The 24526-nt window shown below is 49.7% G+C and overlaps 1 protein-coding gene across 1 annotated transcript in view; it reads right to left on the bottom strand.

Moving 5' to 3' along the window:
• Positions 1-13733: 13733 nt before the first annotated feature.
• PKP1 (plakophilin 1) overlaps positions 13734-24526 on the bottom strand; it is a 43535-nt gene continuing 32742 nt past the window's right edge. The window contains exons 8-14 of the mRNA XM_027898118.1: positions 23597-23752; positions 23312-23488; positions 21520-21673; positions 20825-21011; positions 16206-16290; positions 14751-14851; positions 13734-14132 (exon numbers count right to left, since the gene is read on the bottom strand). Of these exons, the coding sequence (XP_027753919.1) occupies positions 14780-14851; positions 16206-16290; positions 20825-21011; positions 21520-21673; positions 23312-23488; positions 23597-23752 (831 nt within the window). The 3' untranslated portion in view covers positions 13734-14132; positions 14751-14779. The remainder of the gene's footprint in view (positions 14133-14750; positions 14852-16205; positions 16291-20824; positions 21012-21519; positions 21674-23311; positions 23489-23596; positions 23753-24526) is intronic.

The raw sequence follows: 24526 nt of genomic DNA, 5'->3' as shown, positions 1-24526 counted from the left end.
GGGAACTGGTCCCCAGCTGCACAGATCCTGACCCATCTGCCCTCCTGAAGGCACTTGGAGTCCAGACTCAGCCCAGCTTAGCTGCAGCAAACAGTGAGCTGTGAGACAAGAGCCAGAGCCTTTAGTGGCATCTCTGACAAGCCCCTCAGAGCCAGGTCTCAGAGCCCACGTTTGCAGTTCTCCTCTCAGGTTCCAAGCCTGTTGATGGCCAAAGACCCCTCCACAATCACGTTTAATGAAGGATGTGATTTGGTTCCCAAAGCGCTGTCACCTCTGCCATGTCCTGCATGAACCCCCCCAGAGTGTGTGCCCTGTTCCACACGAGCTCCAGTTTGGGTCTGCTGGAATCTGAATGACATGGAAATGCCCAGGTGTGAACTCTCAGGCTTTGCCTTCAGACCCAGCCTGGGAAAATCCTCCTTACCCAGCAAGTCCCTTTTGTATTTCCCGTGGGAAATAGGAATGCAGGGAGCTGGGCTGCTGCAGACGACTGAAGTGCATCACCAGACCCAGGAGTGCCTGGTCCCTGCCCCGAGATGCCACCACACCTCCCTCATCCCTGCCTGTTCTCTGCTCCCAGCCCACTGCTCGTGCTGCTGCATTCTGACCCTGCTGAGCAGCTCAGCAACCCCCAAAACCAGAGGGGGGGTTTGTCTGGTTTGCCTGAGAGGCTGAGCCTTAAACAATAAACAAGGCAGGAGGGAAAAGCAGCAGAGGAAGGCAGTGCATCTCTTATCTAACAGCTCAGAGGTTACAGCACCCACTGGTGAGGTGGAAGATTCAAGTTCTTGTCCTTGTCTGATCCGAGCAAAGCTTTGAGGTCTGGGTTTGAACCCCGGCTGTGCTGCAGCACTGAGTCCTGTCTTTGTGTGATGCTGGTTTACCAGAGAATCCCAAAATGGTTTGGGTTAGTGGGGACCTTAAAGCTCATCCAGTCCCACCCCCTGCCCTGGTCAGGGACACCTTCCACCAGCCCAGGTTGCTCCAAGCCCCGTCCAACCTGGCCTTGGACACTCCCAGGGATCCAGGGGCAGCCACAGCTGCTCTGGGCAATCTGTGCCAGGGCCTGCCCACCCTCCCAGGGAAGAATTCCTTCTTAATGTACAACCTAAATCTCTCCTATTTTAGTTTCAATCTCCTCCCCCTTGTCCTGCCACTATCTGCCCATGTAAAAAGTAGCTCTTCCTCTCTCTTATAATCCCCCTTAAAGTATCAGAAGACCACAATGAGGTCTCCCCTTTGTATCTCAAGTTTATAAAGCTGCACAGCCCTGCCAGGCTGTGGCACAGGCAGTACTGAAATGGCTCTGTGGCCCGTGCCCTCCTGGTTTCGGAAGCGCTGTGAGCCACTCACACCTTTTATCTGCACCTGTAAACAAACACAGTTGTGCCCTGGCAGAGTAGTAGATCTACCTGTGATATAATGACAAAGAGGGAACACTTTGATCCAGGGAAATGCTTTGATCTCTCACTGTGAATCAGATGCTGTTGATTAGCTGCAAAATTTCGGATAGCAATTACCAGAAGTTTTCCTGTGGTGTGGCACTGCCTGTGCCACACGGCCTGTCCTGTATTAGCTGTGTGCCAGGCCACACCTCAAAAGACAATTGACAGGACATGAAATTCAAGAGAATATGAAATTTAATTGAGTACAAAATTCAACTAAGTTATGCCTTTCTCAAATTCTTAGATTTTTGGACCAACATACTCCAAGAAAAGAACATTTGGCTTTCAGAGGTTTTTCCACCTCAGGGTTTCCATCCAGGCCACTGTTTCAAACCCTTTGATGTGATTACAATCAGCAGCATCCTGGAAAAGACTGGGAAGCGTTTCTGAGTGCTGGCAGAGGTGCTCAAAGGCCCTTGAGGAGGACAAGTCTTCTCCCTTGGTCTGAGCATCTCAGGGATCTCCCCATCACCTCCTGGCTGCCCAGAGCTCATCCTCCATAGCTGACAAGTTGGGCTGGCTGCACCAAGGCCTCCACGGGGAAGAAGGCACAGCATGGAGGAGATCTCACCATTACTGGGCTCCAGATCTTCCCACAGGATCCCTGGATGCCACCAGCTCAAGACCTGCCGCCTCTCCAGATAGGCAGAGTAGGTCCAGACTCATCCCAGCTCACGGCCTGATTTCAATTCCAGGTCTCTCCTGGCAGTGGGTAGAGATAAAAATCTCCAGAGGGTGGGTCAGTGCCGTGTGACGTGGCAGGGCAGAGCCAGGATGGGGTCCTGGCTGGAAGGAGCACAGCGAGGTAGGAAATTATCCCTGTAGGTTCCTAAGCCTTGTGATTAAATCCAGCCATCCAAACACCTTCAGTGGGAAGGACAAGCAACTGAAGCATTCTGGAAATTGCTGGCATTTCTTGGCCACTGCAGAAAGATCCCAGTTGCAGTTTGAAGGTCCCTGGGCTACAGGCAGGACAACCTGCCATAGAAATTCTTCTGAAGGGCTGAGCCTCTGACTTCATTTACCCATAAAAAATCCCCCCAAATGTTCCCATCTCTATTTTACCCAAGTAAATGTAATCTACATTCCCCAAAGGGCCTGCAAAAGGAGTCACATCCTTGTGGAAGCTCAAGAATTTGCCCAAAGCAAGGAATAAGAGAGCTGGGACTTCAACACAGCTCCTCAGGCTGGAGACACAGCTCCAAGGCCAGCTTCACAGCACCCACAGTTACGTTAAGGAAAGTTAATCCTCCACTAAAGGACACTGCTGAAGTGTGTTCATTCTGAATTAATGGTTTTGGGAAAAGGCTGTTTGCAAACAAAGCCTTCCCATGTGGGGTGGGATGAGCCCAGGCTTCGTGGAGGGACTGTTAACTCAGCAGTTTCAGCTCACCTGCAAATTAAAAGGAGGAAGCCACACAGTTGGTTTTCGGGCATTCCTGTCAAGGTGTCGCTCTTTTGAAGTTGGTGGGGCTTCTCCTGGGCTGGGTCCATCCATCTGTGCCTCTCACACCCCTGGAATGTGGATTGGGGCGACCAGTTGGGCCAGTAAACAGACCTTCCTCCAAAATGAGTTTTTACTGAAAACTTGCAAAGAGCTGTTGCAAGCACATTGACTCACATGGCTTCTCAGCTCTTAGTCATGAGCTTCTGCTCTGGACAGTTAATTAGTTTGTTCTTGTGGAGCTCTTTGAAGATGCAAAGCAGGCTGAGAAAGTGAAGTGTTGTTATTAGCTCATTATCTGCAATCTTTTTTTATTTTTCTTTTTTTTTTTTTTTTTTTGGTCACAGAGCAATGAAGTCCAAGCTCAGCCTAAGATGCTTAACAGCACTAAAAACCCCAATCGTCCACACGCCCAACTCTGTCCCTATTTCAGTGCCAAGGCCCAGTGACTCTTTAAACTAAAGCTCCTCAGCACCAGCCAGGCAGAGCGGGATGGTTTAGCCTCACTGCCCAGGTAATCAGCAGCAACTCTAGGATTTGGCCTTACCTTGACAGAACTACTGAAAATTTGGACCATTAATTTCATAATCTTCCTCCTACTCTTTTTCTTTTGGACACAAAAAGGGAGAATGAAGCCAGTAGATTATTTTTATAATTTATATCTTCATGTGCTGATGGGGGGGGGGTGGGGTATTTGGGGTCAAGTTCAGCATCTGAAAAGTTAAATCTTCACAGAGAGGAGTAAAATTAAGTAGCTCAGAAAATTATGAATGAGATGAATTAGCCTCTGTCTGCACAAAGCAGCTCATGTGTGTGTGCTTGAATTTAAAGAGAAGAAGAAATATTAACAGTATTACTATTGTGTCTGCAAAGGGAAGCTGTGGAGTGAAGCAGTTCCAACAGCTCCATCTGCAGAGCTGGTCACTGGTTGTGCATCAGGAAATTTGGGGATCTCACCACAGGCACTTCCAAAGCCAGAGGGATGTGGAGCTGCTGGAAGGAAATGTGTCCTCACAACGGGGGCTTCAGCTCTTCTGGCCCAGTTTCAAAGTCCTCCCGTGCAAAACTGAACCTCTTGTTGACTTCTACACCATCCCTGAGCATAAATATCCACCTGTTTCTTAGGGAAAGATGGCATGTGGGCTGCCCTGGTCAGCTTGCAGACCTCCAGCCTGAGCCTGCAGCTTGACCTGAATGTGCTCCAACAACACCACAAGGACTAATTCTGTGGGAAAAGGCTGGGCTGAGCCATGAGCATCATCCTCTCGGCACGTGGAAGTGCCTGAACACACACACACACACAGGGGAGAGAAGATCTTCCATGACACAAAGGTAAATTAAATACCTAAGTGCTTCCACTGGGTGCTCACTTCCAGACTGCAGGTTTCACCTGATAACATCTCCCCACCCCGAGCAACCAGACTTCCCGAGATTCTGTGGTGTGAGTTGTGTTTCCTTGTGTTGCTGGAGAAGAGGAGACCGAGGGGAGACCTCCCTGCAGTCACAGCTCCCTGGGCAGGGGCAGAGGAGGGGTAGGACTGAGCTCTGCTCTGGGGGGAGCAGGGACAGCCCCCAGGGAATGGCTGGAGCTGTGTCAGGGCAGGCTCAGGGTGGATCTCAGGGAAAGGTTCTTCCCCCAGAGGGTGGTTGGCACTGAACAGGCTCCCCAGGGCAGTGGGCACAGCCCCAAGGCTGCCAGAGCTGCAGGAGGGTTTGGATGACCCTCTGGGGCACAGGGGGTGACTCTTGGGGATGGTCCTGTGCAGGGCTGAGGGATGATCCCTGTGGGTCCCTTCCAACTCAGCATGTCCTGTGATTCTGTGACACAAATGATGAATTCATATTATCCCTCGATACCATAATGAATGAATTCGTGGGATTCCTTGTTTGGGGAATAAGATGCCTCATTTTCAATGCCTTTTGTGGCTACTGGCGCCATTTATCCAATTTCCAGCTCTCATTTCACCGCTAGGTCACAGCCCCACCAAAAAAGGCAAAGCTCCACAATCAGATGAAGCTTCCTCTGCCACCCAGCCCTTCCTTGCACTGCTGTGTGCCTGAGACAGTGAAAGCAGCCACAAATTGCAAAGGAAATCCAGCTAGAAGGGTTTCCATCCAAGGATGAGCACCACGAACCGCACTGGAACATGAGTCACAACAGCCAGCCATTCACAGCCATTCACAGCGAGGTCCTCTTAATCCTCCCCATAAAGACACGGTTACCCTCCAGCACATGGGCGGTGCTGAGCACGTCAAGCTTTCCTCAGAGGGCTTTTGCCCGCAAATAAAAGAAAGCAAATGTCCTGGGTGGCTTAACGACTCCAGGAAGAGGTTTTTTGTTGGGTTTTTTTTGGGAGAAGTGGTGATGCCAAGGCAATGCTTGGGTGCCCCGCGGGCACCGCACGGAGCTGCAGGAGGGTTTGCAAAGCTGCTGTGCTTTCACCTTCTTTGTTGCTCTGATGCCAGTTTCGTGCTCACGCCAGAAGGACATGGGATGTGTTGTTTGTCATCCCCGTCCTGCCAGGGGAGAGCTGCTCTTGACATCCCGGAGAGGAAGATTGCTCAGCGCGGTGTTAGAGTGGGTGTTCCTGTGTCTGCGCTCTCCCAAAAGATGAAGGGTGAGGTCCTGGCCACCCAGCTACACCTGAGCCCTGCCTGTCTTAATCTGCACTTCCCTAATCAGCAGTGGAAACAGAAAACTATTAATTTTCCCCATTTTCCACCTCTGCTTGATGATGGGGTGAACCTCATGCTGGGCAGATTATTCCTCTCCACTAGCCAGGAATGGCACCCAGAGACTTCAACGTCTAATTTGAAGCTGCCCAAGTGAAAATCAATTGACTCTGAGGGATTCCTCCTAACAGGGGAGGGGCAACAAAGTCCAGAGAGGTAGGAAAAGCTTTTTAGATGTTGGTTTTTAGCTCAGTTTATGGAGAGCTGGTATTGGCAGCAAGGAAGCTGCTCTGCCAGCCCTGCAAAGCCCTGCAGATGGGAAGGCAAATGCCCATGGCCAGAGGGGAGGGGATGGTAGATCCTTTCCCTCCACGTTGCTGGCAGCCCTGACACAGCTGCCCTGCACTGCTGGCGTTTTTATTATGATACAGCTTTAAAAACATGGAATCATAGATTGGCTTGTGTTGGAAGGGACCTTAAAGATCAGTAAATCCAAACCCCTGCCACAGGCAGGGACACCTTCCAGCAGACCAGGTTGCTCCAGGCAGGTATCTGGGGGTATCACAGAGCACCTGAAGTTATGGGAGAGGTTTTCTGCCAGGATTTCTGGGAAGGAAGAGACACAGTGATCTCCCAGGGGTGCTTGAGCTGCTCAGGACCCAGGCAGGCATCCCATGCTAAAATGGCCCGGGACTGTCTCAAAACCAGCAGAAGGGCCAAAATATGCACCTGTAAGTGAGATAAACTCACTCCTTGCTGGGCTAAAACGTTGAAGGAGAAGATGAGGAGGTACAGAGGCACATTTCCCCCTGCAGGGATGTGGTCCATGGCAGGAGGACACCGCTGATGGACACTCATCCAGAAGATATTCCCACATCCCGCCTTCTTGGCTCTTTCAGCACTGGGCTCTGTTTTACCCATCCCAGGGCAATGCCAAGCAGTCAGATCCCTGCCCATGAGTGATCTCATGCTCATCCCATCCTTTTCCCGCCTGCTGGAGCCCTGATAGCCACTGTCAGTCTGTCCCTGCCTCGATTGTTGGAGGAAAACCTCCTCCATCCCCCCTCCTCACCCACCATCTGCCCTGTTGAGTTAAACCTCATCCCTGCCTTAACTGCAGCGCCTGGGGATGGGTCTGGGGGACCCTGTGAGTAGGAACCACCCTCTGGATGCCTCTCCACGGGCTCTGCTTCCTCCTGTTGCCAGCAAGGTGGGGCTCTGACTCACCAGCAGCCGGGTCTGGATGTTCCCACGGTGCCTGAGCCCTGCAGTGATGTGGCTGCTTCACCCAGGAGCTTTGGGGCTGGAAGGCTCCAGGGGCAGGAAGGCCATGGGTGTGGGATTTGCTCCGTGCACCGAGGGAGTCGTCACTTCCAACGGCGTAAACATTCCCCAAGCCATCTCCTCCCCCTCTCCTTTAACCTCTCTCCTTCGGCGCATCCCGCAGGAAATGATTCCTGTGCTGCTTCTGGGCTACCCTTGGGGAGGGGGAAAAAAACAACAATAAAAAATATTTGGGATAGGCACAGCCAGTTTCTCATTGCCCAGACAAGAATGAGATGTGGGAAATCCAGAGTCTGGCTGAAATCCTGCCAGTGACCCTGCCCTGATCCTTTCCAGTGCCTTCCCCCCTCCTGGATGTGTCTCCTCCCATGAAAGGAAACGAGAATCAGTTTTCCTCCTGGGTAAAACGTGCTGAAGAAAAGCTAAGGGTGGAACTCAAAGGCACTCAGATAATCTCCAGGGTTTTTTTCCTTCACATTTTTTCCAGCGATTCTTTCAGCCCTGCTGACGTGAGACTGATTTTCCTGTTCTGCCAGGAGAGATCCCTGTTGACTGAAGCAGGAGTTACCTGTACTGGGAGATAAAAAGGCTTCCTGGGGAAAGAATAGAAAACACAAGAAAGCAATAAGATGCACACAAATCTCTGCTGCCCTTCATTGTACAGCACCAGTCTGGGGCATCTCCCAGACTGAAACTTGGCCTCAGGACCCAAAAGCAGTTACAGTTATTATTGCCTGAGCTCAGATCTGTTGGGTAAGATCCTGCAGTGCACTTGCAAGGCTTTTTGTGCAGAGAAGTGCCAAGGGAAAGGCAGAATGAGCTCCTGTTCTCAGGGAAACTATTTGGGTTTTGCAGCGCCAGGAATTTCCAACAGATTTATGACCTTCAAAAATTTCTACCTGCTTTTTTTTTTTTTTTTTTTTCCCTTGGGAAGCCAGACACGTGTCTGCAGTGAGGAGGTTATTCATTGCTGCCCAGGCTGAGGGTGTTTTTACTGTTTTCCTCCTCATTTGCAGAAGTGCAGCCAAGGCAGGTCCCCTGCAGGCTCTGTACCCACGTATGACAGCGTCAAGGTCTGCAGAAGCAGGAGCAAGTGCTCAGATCTGGCCATCTCTCAGCTTTGGGACACCTGAGATCTCATCCAAGACCTGAAATGTTGACCAAAGCGTTAGCTGGGGCCGGATCTGCCGCCTAAAAATGACTGTCAGCCATCCCAGGCTCCCAATGACACTCCCTGGTGCCCTGCAAGGTTTCCTGCAGTGCTCTTCCTTGAGCTGAAACCCTTCACATGGTCATCAGCTGGGATATGAGGAGGCTGGGAACACCAGGGATCTCATTCCTGCAGGAGGGGGGCAGCAGGGAGGGAATGACATGAAAACCTCTCGCCAAAACCTTTTCTGCGTGAAAAAATCAAGCTGCTGAGAGCTGGGCTGGGAGCTGGAGCGAGAAAAGCACTCGTGGGGCTCAGCTGGGGCTCAGCAGTGGATGCCACATCCTGAAAAACTGCACACAGTTTCCTTTCTCTGGGAAATGTTGCTCTGGTTGTCACTGTTCCATTCATCCTGATGGGGAAGAAGATGATGCTGTCAAGGCTCAGGTAGAGCTGCAACATTTTCCTGCATCCCAGAGGTGCAAAGTGGACACCTCCTGGTGTTGGATGAAAAGAACGTGGCCCTGCTTATGGGTGTCCCTCAAAAGGCTTTCCTGAGACAAAGCCAAGCTTAGAAAGCACCAAGAAAGGGGCCAAGTCCAAACTCGGATATGTAATAACTTCCCTGCTCGGGGGAGATTCGATCTGCAGAGATTGTGACTGTGGGGAAGATACAAATGAGGGTTGTACGATAGAGGAGCACAAAGCCCTGCACGTTCCAGGGCAGGGAAGGAGGGAATGAGTCACTGTGCCTCACACAGGGCTCATCCTGACCAGGCCCCTGGGGCAGAGGTGCCATGGGGTGTGGGTTGATGAGCTCTGGGCTGTGGGTGCCATGTACAGAATCCCAGAATCTGCTGAGTTGGAACAGACCCACAAGGATCATCCAGTCCAACCCTCAGCCCTGCACAGGCCCATCCCCAAGAGTCATCCCCTGTGCCCCAGAGGATCATCCAAACCCTCCTGCAGCTCTGGCAGCCTTGGGGCTGTGCCCACTGCCCTGGGGAGCCTGTTCAGTGTCAACCACCCTCTGAGGGAAGAACTTTTCCCTGAGATCCACCCTGAGCCTGCCCTGACACAGCTCCAGCCATTCCCTGGGGGCTGTCCCTGGTCCCCCCAGAGCAGAGCTCAGTCCTGCCCCTCCTCTGCCCCTGCCCAGGCAGTTGGAACTGCAGGGAGGTCTCCCCTCAGTCTCCTCTGCTCCAGCTGAACACACCAAGTGTTCTCAACCCATCAAGGCCCTTCCCCATCTTCCTTGCCCTCCTTTGGCCACTCTGTGAGTGCCAAAGCTCTGGTGCACACAGGGCTGCCTGGTCTGGGCTGCCATGAGTGTCCCAGCAGTGCCCGTGGGGGATCGTGGTTCTCCCGTGTTGTCTGGGATGCCACAGCTTGGGGTGATCCCACCCAGCACGGGGGGACCCCTCTGCCTCTGGGTAGAGGGACTTTGGCTGAGTGAAATCTGCCCCAGCAGGGCCTTTGTGTGTCCTGGTGGGAGATGCTGGCACTGCGGGCTCGTTGGTGCTGTCCTGGTGTGGGGTCATTGGTGCTGTCCTGGTGTGGGGTCATTGGTGCTGTCCTGGTGTGGGGTCATTGGTGCTGTCCTGGTGTGGGGTCAGTGGTGCTGTCCTGGTGTGTGGTTTGGGGTTGGTGTTCCCCTCGAATTCCCTGAGCAGTGCAGTGTGGTCTCTGTGCCGTGGAACTGCCCTTGGCTGGGCAGTGGTGATCCTCTGGGATGTGGCCTGGGGAAGGCAGGAGTTTCTGAGCACGGCTGTGATTTTGGGGTAAAGGAATCCCATGGGAGTGAAAATGGAGAGTGGGGTCTGCTCTGAAATCTGCTTTATGGGGGCAGTGATAAAGGACTCAAAAGTTGCACTGTGGGATGGGAGAGGGGACTGTTTGCCTGGTGGGATAAGGCTTTGCTGCTGGAGTCCTGTGCATTATTTGAGATCAAGGACTTAGTGCTTGCCCTGTTTGGGACAAGGGGTGCTCTGGGGATACTCTGCACCCTGCAACACCCATTGTCCTCCCTTGAATCCTGCTGCAGCACCAATCCCATCTGAGCCACGTCAGTGCATCCATGACTGTCTGACCCAGGCTCTGGAAGGGATCCATTTTTCCTCACAGCTGAAGCACACCAGGAGCACCTTGGTTGACTTTTCCTTTCCCTGTGGTCTCTGTGTGTGTCTGCAGACCAACAATGTCCTGTCCAAAAACGGGCTTTTCTTATGAGTTCAAAATAAAAAAGCTCCCTTCAGGCACTGGAAGGCCACAATCGGCTCGTTCTCTCCTCCAGGGGGAACAATCCTAGTTCTCTCAGCCTCTCCTCACAGCAGAGCTGCTCCCTCTCGGGGCTTTTCCCTGCAACGAGCTTTGCATTCCCACAGCAGGGACACCAGTGATGTCACAGACACGGAATTGTTTTCATGGACTGAAGTGATGGCTGTAAAAGCTCATGGGAGAGAAACCCACCGAGGGTGTAACCACAGAATCTCAGAAGATCCTGAGCTGGAATAAAACCCACAAGGGTCATCCAGTCCAACTCCTGGCCCTGCACAGACACACACACAGAGACAACAATCCCACCCTGTCCTGAGAGCATCTTCCAAATGCTCCTTGAGCTCTGGCAGCCCTGGGGCAGTGACCACTGCCCTGGGGAGGCTGTTCCAGTGCCAGGCTGGAGGAAAAGGGATTTCCAGCTTCCCGGCAAGACAACCAAAATAAAACCATCCAAAACGGGAAGCTTGAAGAAATTCCAGCAATTTTTATTGATTTTAGCTTTTCCAATGAAGCAAATACATACAGTACAGCCAAAACAAAACTCTGACACGTTATTCTCACATACCTCTTATCTTACAGAATACACTGTATAGCTCTGGACCTGTAGGCTGAGTTGGTCTCAAACTGGTGTGTGTTCAGAGAGGAAAGAAAACTGCCTACTGCCTTCTACTCATCCACGAGGCTTCTGAAATGCTGGGGTGGGTTGGATTGTACAGACACAAAACAAACAAAGCATTTATAGGAAAACAGACCAAAAAAAAAAAAAAAAAAAAAAAGCTCTGCTACGCCCAGGACAAACGAGTGTGGTATTTATTTACATGGTTGTGTGCCCTGTGCACAAATCAGGCCCCAACTGCTCTTATTTCTGCTGCTGGCAGAGCTGATGGTGGTGCTGGTTATGGTCCTTCCCTCCTCAGAAATCCTCCATCCCTGTGACCCAGAGCATGTGCCACCTGCTCCTGTCCCTGTCCCTGGGGGTGTGTCCCACCTTGGGCTCTTAAAGAAGCGAGAAACAGCCAACCAGCTCAACAAAGAGGATGTCACAGTTAAAAATGTGCCTTTAAGAAGGAATACCCCCCTGGAATGAAAAAAAAAATATATATATATATATCTTTGAGGTGCAAACAGCATTAATTTATGATGGAAGGAGCCTCACTGGGCTCCCCAAAGTGCTGGTTATGAACTTCCAGTAAATCTGATTTTCCTTTCTCTTCACTGACTTGGGTGGAATCTGCAGTCCAGATTTTAAACAGAGAGACTGAGAAGAAAACAGAGTCGAGTATCCATTTCTAGAGAATTTTTTTGGGGGGGGAAGAAACAGCTGCAAAAGCAGCCCTGGGGTGGCAGAGCGGTTACAGTTCATGCAGCCAACTGCTCTCTTGAGTCAGCTCTGTTTTGAGGTATGAAAGCAGTAAAAACCAGCATCATAAAAGTAATTCCATTGGAAGAAACCTCTCTGGTCTGCCCAGCTCAAGGCAGGGATAATGTCAAAGCCAGGTGAGATGGCTCAGGGCTGTGCCCAGTCGTGTTTTTGAAGATCTCTGAGGATGGAGATAGATTTTATTTGTATCATTTTATTAGCTTTGGAAAAACAACTGTAATAAGAACAACCGTAGTGATTTTTTTCTTAAATAAAATTCATGTGAATGATGTATCTGTCTCTTGAAGTCTGAGACTTCCTAGTGAAACCTCCAGTACTTGTAAATTTAACTGTGAGCTGATGATCATACAGCTACGGCTCCTTGTGCCTTATACAGTGATTCAGTAACTGCATCACGGGTGAAAGCAGCAGCAGGGTTTGAAAATAAAGCCGAAACAACAGCCAATTAGAGAGAATTTCCTCAAGATTCCACCATCCCATTTTGTAGTCAGGTTTCCCCAGTTAGTTTTACAGAGAAAAACCATGAACTCCCAGGACTCCTCTCGAACGTGTAACTACAGGAACAAATCTGAATGCAAAATTGCACCCAACAAACCTTTACACCCAAACTGAAACAATCCTGGGGATGCTGCAACAACTGCTTTTGGGCATCCAGAGCCTTGGGTTGTGCTGAAAACATTCGGAATTTTGCATCTGGGAATACACCTCCAGTGGGGGAACTGCTGGCAAAGGGCCTGCCCACGGGCTGGGGCTCCTGTGCTGCTGTTTAAAAGCTCCTGAAACTGCCCTACCGGATTCTCCTGGTTCTGACTCTCCACTTCAAAGGTGCTTTCTTTTCCCCCCCTCTCTCTCATTTGGCTGCCAGCTCGGTGCAGAAAGCTCTCGACTGAACGTGGGTGAGGGCTGGCAAAGAGCTGCTGCTCATTAAAGACCGAGCCACCCTTTGCAGTCCAAGAGGAAAAAACAATGGGGAGATGGTCTCCCTGGGTGAGGAGTGAGCTCCCTGTGCTCTAGAGGGGGGATCAATAAGTGCCACCTTTGTCTCAGTTCTGGAGCTGGGCCAGAGCAAATCTGAACCTCGTGGACGGTTCTTCGGCGGGCACGAATCACCTCGTGGATGTGAACAGGGACAGGCTGATTCCCACTAATTTAGGAGTCTGACACCTGCAAAAAAGTGAGGCTGTTTTTCCACTTCTAGGCTAATAATCCACCCATCCCAAAAGCACCTCCTGAACCCCTGATGTTTGAAAAGGGGGGTCCTGAACCCCTGCCCAGTTTGAAGAAGAGTAACCATCCCAATAACCTGGTGTGTGGGATAACCAGCAGATGCATCCTCAGCTGGTCCTTCCCCCGTGGATCTGAGCTGTGTCCCCTCCAGGGACATGCAGAGGATGTTTTTCTCCCAGAGGGAGGAAGGTCAGAAGAACTGGGCTGCCCTAAAATGAGCTCAGCAGTCCCCTGTCACAGCCTCATGCAATTAAAGACCCCGAGAAATAAAAACATTTCCAAACCTGGCGGCGCACAAGCGCTTACATTCCTTTGCATATTAACACTACTCCTTTACATTGATCAATAAAACCAAAAAGTGATTAAAAATCCCTCATTTTTCCTTCTCGTATGGCAGTCAGTGATCCTGGGGGGGAGGGAGAAAAACCCACTCTGCCTGTCCCGCTCAGCTTCTCAAATGTTTGTCCAGGTGCAGTCAGGAGGTGGAGTTGTTCTGGTGCTCAGAGTGGATCAGGACCCCGGGGGAATTATTCCTGCTCTGCAGATGTGTTGCAATTGTCCCCTCACATTCAGCTTCAGAGGAGGGTCACCGAGACCCGGGAGAGAAGTTGCAGGCGTCAGTTTGCTACTCGAGACAAAGAGTTCCATGTGACAGGAAAGAAAAATGCTAATAACTATCAGAGGAAAAAAAAAAATGCTAAGCCTTGGAAAGAAGAGCATCGATGTGTGTGTGTCTGTTGATAACAGCCATGAGCAACGGGGGAACTCGGCCTAAAAATTGACATTTTGACCTTTTTTTTTGTGAGTGTTTGTGGATAAAAATGGGTCGTGACAGATTCGGGGCGTGGTAGCGTTCGGTGCACGGATGGGGTGGAACTGGAATAAAAGTCTGCAAGGGGGGTTAAACTGCACAATTTTGGGGGAGGAGGACGGGGGGTACTAAGCCTGTAGGAAGATCCTACTCACGGCGTGTGCCCGTGTGGTGCCTGCACACACATGCCCAGCACAGACTGACACAGACACACTCTCAGGAAAAAAAAAAAAAAAATTATTGACCTCAAGAAAGTATTATAAAAGTCCCTTCTCCCACTAAAAAGAAGAAAATGCTTAAAAATACCAGTGTCATCCACATGAAATCCACATGTTTAGTTTGCTTTACAAGTTGAGTTAAACTCAGAAACACTCTACATCTTTAACCTCCTAAGTAATCGTGGAAGGGTTGTCTTCCTGGACATGAACCAATTCCAAATTCTGAAACGGGAAAAAAAAACATACAAAGAAAAAACAAAACCCCAGATAATTAAAGTATCCAAGAAATCTTTTCATTACATTAAACCCCAGCTTTTAATCTTTTTTTTCTCAGCCTGTACCCGCTTTCTTGGCTGCCCACAGCTTTTCACCCCGGACTTCCACGTTCCTGAGGGTCTCAGTGGGAACAGAACCACAGGATCACAGAATATGGTGAGTTGGAAAGGACCCACAAGGATCATCGAGTCCAACTCTACATCCCAACAGAGCAAGAAGTGAAAAGTGATTCCACATGATTCCCCTACCCTGGCTCCTCTACTGGGATTTCTCAGCTCACAGCACGTAGTCCCCAACTTTGACACGAGGCTTACAGGTGGATTAAGAGCTCAAACAACCCCTAAAGCCATAGCATGGGCTGGAATTAATTGCACATAATGCACAGCTGGGCAACACCTGAACCCAGGGACAGCAGAGCTCCTGCCCTTCCATCGACACAAATGCTTTGCTGACAAGGTTTGGGATGAAAATCCCCCCAAACATCCTTTAGGGGTGATTAAAAATAGCAAAAAAGCTCATAGGGCTCCTCTGCCCCAAACCCACCCGTGAGGGCCCCGTTCTCACCTGCAGCCTGAACGTGCACGGAGAGGCTCCTAAAATCTGGAGGAGAGGGTCCTGAAGGTCGTTCCAGCTAAAGATCCCATCATGTTCTTGTCAAACCCTTGCTGAAAAAGCAGATGCATGTGAAGTGCAGTGAGTGCATATCCATTTCCAGATACCCATACACATATCTGTGTATCTACACACCTGTATGTCTATATATGACAGATATCTACTGCCCCCTGCCCAACTTCAGCACCTGTGCTCCCCCAGAGTGTGCTTCCTTCTCAGACAACCCCTGTTTGTCAGCCCTCTGGGTGCCTTTGGCACGTCAGCCTTACGGATGGACCTCATAGAATCATTGAATCATTGGTTTGGGTTGGAGGGGACCTCAAAGCTCATCTCATTCCAAGCCCCTGCCGTGGGCAGGGACACCTTCCACTAGACCAAGTGGCTCTTCCTTGCATTGCTTCCCATTGACCAAGAGCTGGACTTCTCCAGTTGTTTTTTTTTTTTTTTTTTTTTTTTTTTTTTGAGGGTTGCCTTTATTTAATCATTCTCTGGGTATTATTCTGGCTTGTTCCTCATCCTGAAAAAGCAGCACAAGTCGATGCACGATGCATGTTCCCCTTGCAGAGTCCCATCCTTCTCTTCTCGTGTTTCCCTATGCAATGAGCATCTGTGTGAACACCAGAGTGACTCAGTCACATCACAGTGAGTTGGCAGAGGCTGCTGAGCAGAGCCTGGCACAAAAGCTGCACCAGCTCCTGTGCAGAAAGTCCCCAACTGTTAATATGAGAGCCATGTTTGGGTGCTCTCTCTCCCTTCCTGCCCCCAGGTATTCCCCTTTGGAGATATTGATCCTCCTCTTTAATTTGGCCCTTTACCCCCTGCAGGTGCTGCTGCTCTTGAGTTGGAAAATCCCAAAAAACAAACCACTGGGAGCTCAGTGCCCGTCTGGCTCTGCACTTTCACAGCTTCTGTTGCAGGGAGCAAAACAAATCCTAAAATACTCCTCCTCCTGGTTTAAAAGCTTCCCCTGACTGCAGGGGTGATGTAACCACAGGGTAGGGTTATGGACACACTAGAAACAGGGGGGGAAAGAGGGAAGGAACCTTGCCAGGGACCTGCTGGGACATGTTGGGCTGCGATGAAGGGAATCTCCTGAACTCGTGTAAAACATCCAGAGCTGTCCCAGCCCAGAGCAGTGCTGTGCACACACACCCCCCTGACCCCAGCAGAGAGGTGGCAGAGCCCACCTAAACCACCATCAGTCCCAGGTGCCCAACACAGGCACACCACTGTCTGCTCAGCCCCTAAAATCAGCTGTGACTCGCCGCCTCCTGCTCGGATCTCAGGGGGTGCCAGCGTGGTCCTCCCACCATCCCAGGCTCTTCCCAGCCCCTGATTCACCAGCTTCAGCAAATGAGCCAAGACAGGGTTGTTCCTGCCTCCCAAAAGCACAAGCATTCTCCTTACCTGCTTGAGCACACTCTGGAGCTCCCTGTTGGACCAGAGATCTGTCAGGAGGAGGCGAGCGGCTTCGGCCGCCTTTGGACAGGAGCTGGGAAGATGAAAGCAACCCCAGTGATTTATGGCAGGCCACAGAGCATCAACCCACAGCCTCTGCTAGCAGCCCATCTCCAGCTGGAGCCTGGCTAGACACGATGGAGCACTGTCAATAAAACCCTCCCTGCTCTCTCGGCAATATTATGGGACAACAACCTCTGGGAGCAGAACGGGACGAAGCAAAAAGAGGGGAGGATCTGAGAGGGAAATCGAGCACTCAGCTGAGCTCAAGGAGCGTTTCTGAGCGTGGAATTTGAGAGAGTGAAAGAGAAGGGAAATGGTGCCAACCCTTCCCTGGAGTCTGCAGGAACAGCGTGGGTGGATCTGCTGGGAGGGCAGCAGAGGAGAGGGCTCCATCTTCCTGGGGAGGACGAAGGAGTCGGGAGCATTTGTAATAACAACATCTGCAACCATAAGTCCTTACTCAGCACAAGTTAATAGATACTTGCTCACGTAACAGCTCCGAAACCGTGAGTCACAGCAGTGCCTTTTATAATTTTGGAACATTTCATACAACAACCCAGACCTAAAGCTCCCTGCTGGCTCCTATCGCCGCTCCTCATCTCCTGGACCTCGTCTGGGTCTGTGGGAGACTCTTGGTCTGGGCTCAGTGCAACAGCCCCAGCCTGTCTCAGCCAGGGGGATGGAGAGGTGCAGGTCCAGGCCCAGGACCCTGCCTGTATGATACATCTTCCCAAAACCAGGGTGCCCCCAAAACATCCTCACCAGGCTATCAGAAATGGGGCCACGGCTGTAAAGAACCTGGGACCTCAAGCACCATGCTCGGAGTGAAAGGGGACAGCGACGTAACCACATTCAGCAAATTTTGGGGCATTTCTCCAACGTGCACAGCAGGAGTTAGCAAAGGAATGATTAAGTTTGACTTGATCCTAAACTTCAAACGGGTTGTGCAGCTCATGGTGATGTGGGGAGGACTTGGGGCACAATCAGAAATCCTCGAGCAATGCTTTGGGACAAAAAAAAACCCCCCAGGTTTTATTGCAAAATCTCTTCTCTGGTTATAATCATCCTATGCTCTATCACCAGAATGACTATGTTTTAAACCATTTTTTGGCTGAAATGTTATTTGTGGCCGAAAAGCCATTAAAGCCCAATAAACCCAAGGGTTCCTGTGATGAAATGGTCAGTGCATGTCCTGGACACACTCTTTCAGGAATATGTTGCTTCACGTAGTTTCTCTCTTTCTAAGGCAGAGTAATTTTCGTTTATTTTTTAAATAATTTACTTCTAATGATAAAGCCTTTTTGCCATTATTTCTCCAGAGCAGCCCCCAAAAGTCTTTCAGTTTTCAAACCAAAATGACCAACATCTGGTGCGTGAGCCATTTAAAAATTCAGACAAAAGAATCTCTGAACACTTAATCTGAAGGACTGATGCTGACTGTCTCATACAGCATCTACTCTACACTTTAGGTATAAAGAGATTAAGCCTGAGCTGCTGGAGCTGTGATGGTAACTTGAGTAGACAAATAGTGTCTCCTAAACAAAAGTGTTGGGAATAGTGGGATTACAGCAGTGGAAAACACAGAGCAAAATACCAAGGGCAGCTGATTTGGGGGAAAAAAATTCTTAACATAACAAGTTGCCTGAAAATCAAAGTTGATTTTAAAGACAGATTTTTTTTTTTAAAGAGAATTATTCATTAAAAAATGTGGAAAAGACAAGAGGGAAGATGTTCACCAGTGGCAAGAGTCATCCAAAAAAACAAAGCACGAATAAGAACCTAATCAGGAGGAGATGGTGGGGACTGGGAGGAAATATACAGGGGGCAAAAAAAAAGACAAGAATTTCGTACACAAATATATCAACTAATGAGGGAAAACAATTCGTCCTCAAAGGACAAAGGTATAAAGAACCTCGTGTATGTCACAGAACATGCCAAGGAATATCCAGAAAAAGGATTTCTCCAGGATGTCATAAATTTATAAAATTTGTATCAAGGTGAAATCTCTGGAAGAAATGGGAAATTGGAGATGAGTGGATGAGAACTCTCTTCCACAGGAAAGAATCAAGTGAAGACCCGATTTTCTTGAAAGGTTAATTTGGGTAAAATGCTGTGGAATTAAAATGCGAAACAAAATTTTGCAATAGAAAAGGGGTGAAAAGTGAAGGAACAATGAGAAACAGAAATAAATCTGTGATAAAGGGATTGTGAGGTGAAAAAATCTGCAAATCTGATGCTCTAAAGTACAGGGAGAGATTCTGGAGAAAAGCCTTGACTACAGCCAGGAGAACTATTGGGAAAAACTGTAATTTTATTAGTGGAAAAAAAAGGTGCTTGAGAATGAGCAGAAAAATGTTTGTCAGACAGTTGGAGAAGAAAGGTGAGAAGGAAATCACACATCACAATAAATCAGGTCCAGTAGCTTGATTTTTGCAAACAACAACAACAAAAAAATAGGAAATATTCAATATTTCAGCAACTTGGTTTAAAAATAACGAAGAGTGAATGAGCAGCATCATGACCATGAGCCCCATGTCACAGATGAGAATAACTGCAGGAGACAGAGACAATTATTTAATTGGGGTGCTCAGGAAGGAGAAGAAACCACATCTATCAGATAAACTGCTGAACCATTCACGCCTTTCACTCAGAAACCAGCTACGAGAAACACGAGGAGAAAGAAACTTGGGAAGAGAGAAGAACGTGGGAAAGGCAAAGATCTTTATTTGTTTAGGAGTGGACAAATCCTGACCTAATTTTTCTTGTTTATCTTCACAGGCTACACATGACAGTGGGAAAATATAGATCCCCTTGAGAACTAACAAGTGTCCAAGAGCTCTTTCACATCTACTCCGTGGGAACAATCTCAAATAATATGGCTTGAAAAAGTAAAATTAGGGGCCAAAAAAAACAAAAAAAAAAGGAATAACTGAGGAAAACTGAGGAAAAGGAACAACTCGAGTTTTTGGATATTGTAAGAACCAGGGAGATCTTACAATACAGACAGGAGGGACATGCTGAAGACACCTCAGGGTTTGGTAACTCCTCACAGTTTTAATGAGTCACTGCAAACAAAGCTCATCACACCAAGCAGTGAAGACAATTAAGGTGAGCACAAGTTGTGCAACGTGGGGCTGAATTAGTAAATTAGCTGACAACTGGTCTGAGGCCTCCGAAGTGGGACTTTGGGCAGGAGTAAATACCATTCAAAATAAGGAAGACTTAGAAGAGGGCTGGGTTTCCATGTTAATTGGGCTCGTTGGAGAGGGGAAGCCCATAAAAGCAGCAAATAGAGCGGTGCTCACTGGCCCAGGCCCAAACTAAACAGGGAGTGTAATGACTGAGAAGCCTCCCTGCTGCCATGAAACAAGTGGTAGATTGGAAGTGGTTTATCAAAGCACGATGAAGGCGATGCAAATGTCTTTTTTCCACGGCAGAAAACAAAAGGCTGTTGTATGAGGTGTTTTAAAACAAAGGCAGATGGTGGGAGAGATGAAAGCCTAGGAAGGAGAATACATGGTCAAAGATAATGCAGGTTTAACACCAGTTTGGCCAGAAATGAACGTGGAGCTTGGCAAGGCTTGACAAGCCTGTGCACAGGGAATACGGGGAACAAGCAGGACAGAACTGCTACCACCAAACCCCAAACCAAGTCCTCAGTCGTTGTAAAATATCTGAGTAGAGCAGGGGAAGTCCTTACAACAATTGATGTACATCTACCCTCCCTGGTGCACCCTGAGGAAGATGTTTCAGCAGAAAGAGGAGCAGATCTGACCGTAAAAGTTAAGCACAGTCCTTGTGTTCCTGCAGCGTTTGAAACGTCAGACCTGACCTTCGTGGTAAGGTTTGCAGGAAGCCACGAGCAGGAAGCCCAGGAGCCAGGGGATCACTGACATCCCTTGTTCTGAGGGCTGGGATTTTTTCATAGATCAGAAAATTACAGACTGGTTTGGGTTGGAAGGGACCTTAAAGCTCACCTTGTTCCACCCCTTGCCGTGGGCAGGGACACCTTCCACCAGCCCAGGTTGCTCCAAGCTCTGTCCAACCTGGTCTTGGACACTTCCAGGGATGGGGCAGCCACAGCTTCTCTGGGTAACCTGTGCCAGGGCCTGCCCACCCTCCTAGGGAAGGATTTCTCCCCAATATCCACTATAACTCTCTCCTCTGTCAGTCTAAAACCATTCCCCCTTATCCTATCACTGCTGGCTCGTTTAAAAAGTCACTTTACCTCTTTTTTATCACCTCTATAAGCACTATTTTTAAAATCTTTTAAAATGTTGGTGCTTCAGTTCTTTTTCCAATTTCCCTAAAAATTGAACCAGGGAATTTCCTGAGGCTCCCCTTTACAAATCCCTCCCTGGATGGCTCCTGCCTGGCTCCAAGAAACCAGCGCTGAGGATTCCCGTCTACCAAAATGCAGGGTATATTTTGATCTCATTTTACAAGCCCAGGGAAAGGATGGTTCTGAAGGCTGTTGGGAAGGCTCTGGGGTTCAGCTGCACAGGGTTTTGGGGCTCAAAAGTGCCTGCACATGACCCTTTCCGTGCCTCCTGCCCCAAACTCACCCATTTCGGCACAGGCTCACTACATTATTGAGCATGTTGCTTGACAAGTAAGACTTTCCCAGGTGGGGGTTGGACATGATGAGGTTCCTCAGAGTGTAACAAGCTGATGTCATGATCTCTCCATAGCTGCTGGTGTTTCCAGACTGGAACGACAGGAGACGTGATACATCTGGGAGCACCTGGTGAGCTAAAGAGGCGGAGGGAGGAATGTTCCAATCAACAATTAAATCAAACCTTGCACAAGTGAGTGATGATGCTATTTGTGTTAATGCTATTCGACACGAGAACGCGGTGCTGTCTCTGGGAGGAGCCACTGATGATGCTGGGCAGCAATGGCATAATATTCATCACTTGATCCTTCCAGGACGATATGGGGGGGGAGCCTTTGGAAGGGCAGTTTTGGTGGTCCTGGGCAGCCAAATCCAACTCAGTTCCCAAAAGTGTCACCCTCATGATCCTGCAGATTTATTTGCTGCCTATAAAACCCACCCTGTTGCTTCCAGAGAATCTGAGGTGGCGCATTCCCTTAACTCAGCCTGCAGATATCACTGATAACCCTCCTTTGGGCCAGAAGAAACGACGCCACTTCAGCCAATTTGGGAGCTTGGCTGAGTCACCTTACGGGGGGTGATATCACAAAACTAGAAACTGGGCACTGTCCTGGAACCCACTGTGGTGGAAGTGACTTGACTTACCCATGGTTTTGTGGAGGACAGGATGCCTGGACATGTTGCTCAGCAAAGAGGCCCCAGACCGGACAACTTCGGAGCTGTTGGACTGGAGGAGCCGCGCGATGCGAGGCAACCCCTTCTCCTTCAAGCCAATCAACTGGCTCATGGCGTTGGACATCTGGGAGAGAGAACAGAGATGCCTCAGGGACTCCTCAGGCCAGGAGGACACAACTGGAAGGATGTGCAGGGCTGGAGAGACATGACTGTACTATAAAATGGGCACCTGCACAGAATCTTCTCCTGCTGCTACATTCCCGCTCACTTTGTCATTTGCCTCTCTTCTCCACAGTGATGTGAGCCTGGAGAAAAGGAGGCTCAGGGGGGACCTTCTCACTCTCTACAACTCCCTGGAGCCGGGAGGATGTCCTGCTACAGGTCCTTGTGTCCTGCTACACCAGCAGGACTGGGATGTGTAAAGTGGAGCTGAAGGAGATTCAGAGCCATCCTCAATAAGCTAAACTTTTGCAAGCTTATCCCCAGCTTCCCTTTCCATCATGAAACAGCAAAATCAGCAACCCACCCCAGCTCCAGCTCTCAGCTACAATAAAACCCTTAAAGGGAGGAGCCAATTCCACCTATCCAGAGAAATTTCAGCCATTCCATTCCAGAAGGCTGAATTAAGTTGCTTCAGCACTGTCAGAGCAGGGTTCTGTTTGTTTGTTTGTTTTCTGCCCCCGTGCCCAAGAGACATCCTTGTGCAATGATGTTGATTGTTGAAAGGCTTTTCATTTCCCCTGAGCACTGAACACCAGCCCCGTTTCCCTGATCAGCCCTTCCCAATCTGGGACGGCCTCTCTCCACCCTCTGCTTAGTGGCACTGCTGAGTTAAACTGCCAAAAACCCAAGGTTCCCAAAGCATTTCACACAGAACTGCAGGTAACAAAAGCTCCCAGGGGATTGGAGCTGGCACAGGTCAAGGCTGTCCCAGCAGTGAATCCTCCTCCCGTGAGTCACCCCGTGTTTCTGGGTGGAGCACTTTGAACACGTGACACGCCTCTCTCCTACCTATGAAATCATTATCTCCTTTATCTCCCCATCCATCTCATTTAAATTGGAATTGATGAAGTTTGGCCCAAACAGACAAGTCAAGGTTTGCCCGTGTGAAGGCGGCCTGCGAGGACATGCCCATGGCAGCGACGTCGGGCACGGCAGAGCCGCTGTCGTGACGCGTCCCTCGCTCCCGCGACGCCCCCGGCGTCACACCGCCCGTGTCACCTCCACGCTGCCATGCCCACGGGTTAGGACATCTGTCAGAGCTACTCTGCAAGCGGCTCTGATGTGAGGATGAGCCATAGTTCGCAGAGCAACCCACCCTTTTAATTAGAGCCACCTCCCGCTTGGAGAACATGCACTGGCAGTGGCACACGCACAGCCCTTCTCCCCCACCATCAGTGGCATCTGTCCACATGTGCACATCTGGCCACATCCTCACTGGTGCCCTGAGGGGAGGGTGTCAATACCACCAGATGCTGGTGGAATGACCAACAAACCTGGAAAACCAGTGTATGGACCTGGGATAGGCTCTTGGGGTGCTGATTACAGCTGCCCACAAGACCCCATTTTTGGAATTAATAAACATCCCACTGGAGCATCCCATGGCCTGAGGACCAGGGTTAAACCCTCCTAAGGTTTAAGGAGGACATTTTCCTTTTTTGGTGGCTGTAAAGTGATGATGATGCAAGTGATCTTAGAGCTCTTTTCCAACCTTACTGATCCCGTGACTCCATGAAAGTGCAGAGGACACAGAAGTGCTTACCAGCCCTCTGCTCGCAGTGAGGTTCTGCAGAGCTCCAGCACAAGCTTCCAGGGTCGCATCCTTCTTGCTCTGATCCATCAGGGACAGGTAGGTGCGGATGGCATCGGAGTGGTAGAGCCAGCTGGGCCCTTTGGGTTTAAAATCCTCCTCGGGCAGGGGGACGCCATACTCATCATTCTACAGGGAGAGATGAGAAACTGGAAGCTCAGATCCTGCTCTTCACTTGCAGCCCCTGCCTGGGGGCTGAACATCCCATTCCCAATCCCCCCCCATGGCACATCTTACCTCCATTTTCCCACTCCTGCTGTTGAAACAGCCCGTGAGAGTTTTGTCCATGTAAACGCTGCGGGCCATGTGGTTGAGCTGGGTGTATTTGTTGGGAACCTCGGCATCCAGGCGGTAGGAGAGGTTGTGCAGGATGCAGATGCAGTTCTCCACAGACTGAATCAGCCCCGGAATAAAAATGCAAACATCCCATTAGGCAGAAAAACAAGGGGCAGCACCTGCTACAGCCTCAGAGAGGACAAGTCCCGTGCCATAATCAGCTTTTTTTCAGCTGTTGCACCACCACACACGCTCCTGATTCTGCTTTGGGAAAAGGAAGCAGGAGGTGCACTTGACATGAAGGAAGAACCACACAGCCCAGATGCTGCAGTGTGGATCTCAGTGAGGTGACTGACTCACCGAGCCTTGGTAGGTCTCACTGCCCACAGGCAGGCTGGTAAACAGGAAAGGAGAGTGTCAGGGTGGTTACCCCAAACTGTGAAATGCCAAATCTTGCAAGTCCTCCTCTTGCCACAGTCAGCTTTCAATTACTTTGTCCAAGTCACAGCTACAGAGCAGGTGACACTTTTTACCAAGAACATCCTTTTAAGCCTCTTCTACCTGATGTCAGAGTGGCCAATGAAAAGAGCAAGGGACAATTTGACTGGATACCCACAACCAACACCAAAACACGTGCTTACATTTCCAAAGGGCTGTGCTCTGTATGTGCTGCTGAAACCAGCCTTGAAAAGGCCATCCCCAAAAGAGGATTTGCTCAATCCTGAGATAATTTGAAGTAATTTTGGCACTTTCCTAGACACTGAGGACTTCAGGGCGTTGACCTTCTGAAAATGTGGCTATCAACACAGTTTTATCGGGGTCTGGCAGAAAGATGCCAGTTCCTGACTTCTTGCTTAACATCATGCTAATCTAGGGATTATCCACTTGAGT

The sequence above is a fragment of the Empidonax traillii genome, unplaced genomic scaffold (genome assembly GCF_003031625.1).
Source record: "Empidonax traillii isolate 1590-97213 ecotype Southwest subspecies unplaced genomic scaffold, ASM303162v1 scaffold579:size954524, whole genome shotgun sequence".
NCBI classification, from domain to species: domain Eukaryota; kingdom Metazoa; phylum Chordata; class Aves; order Passeriformes; family Tyrannidae; genus Empidonax; species Empidonax traillii.
This window is presented reverse-complemented; position numbering and strand designations above follow the sequence as displayed.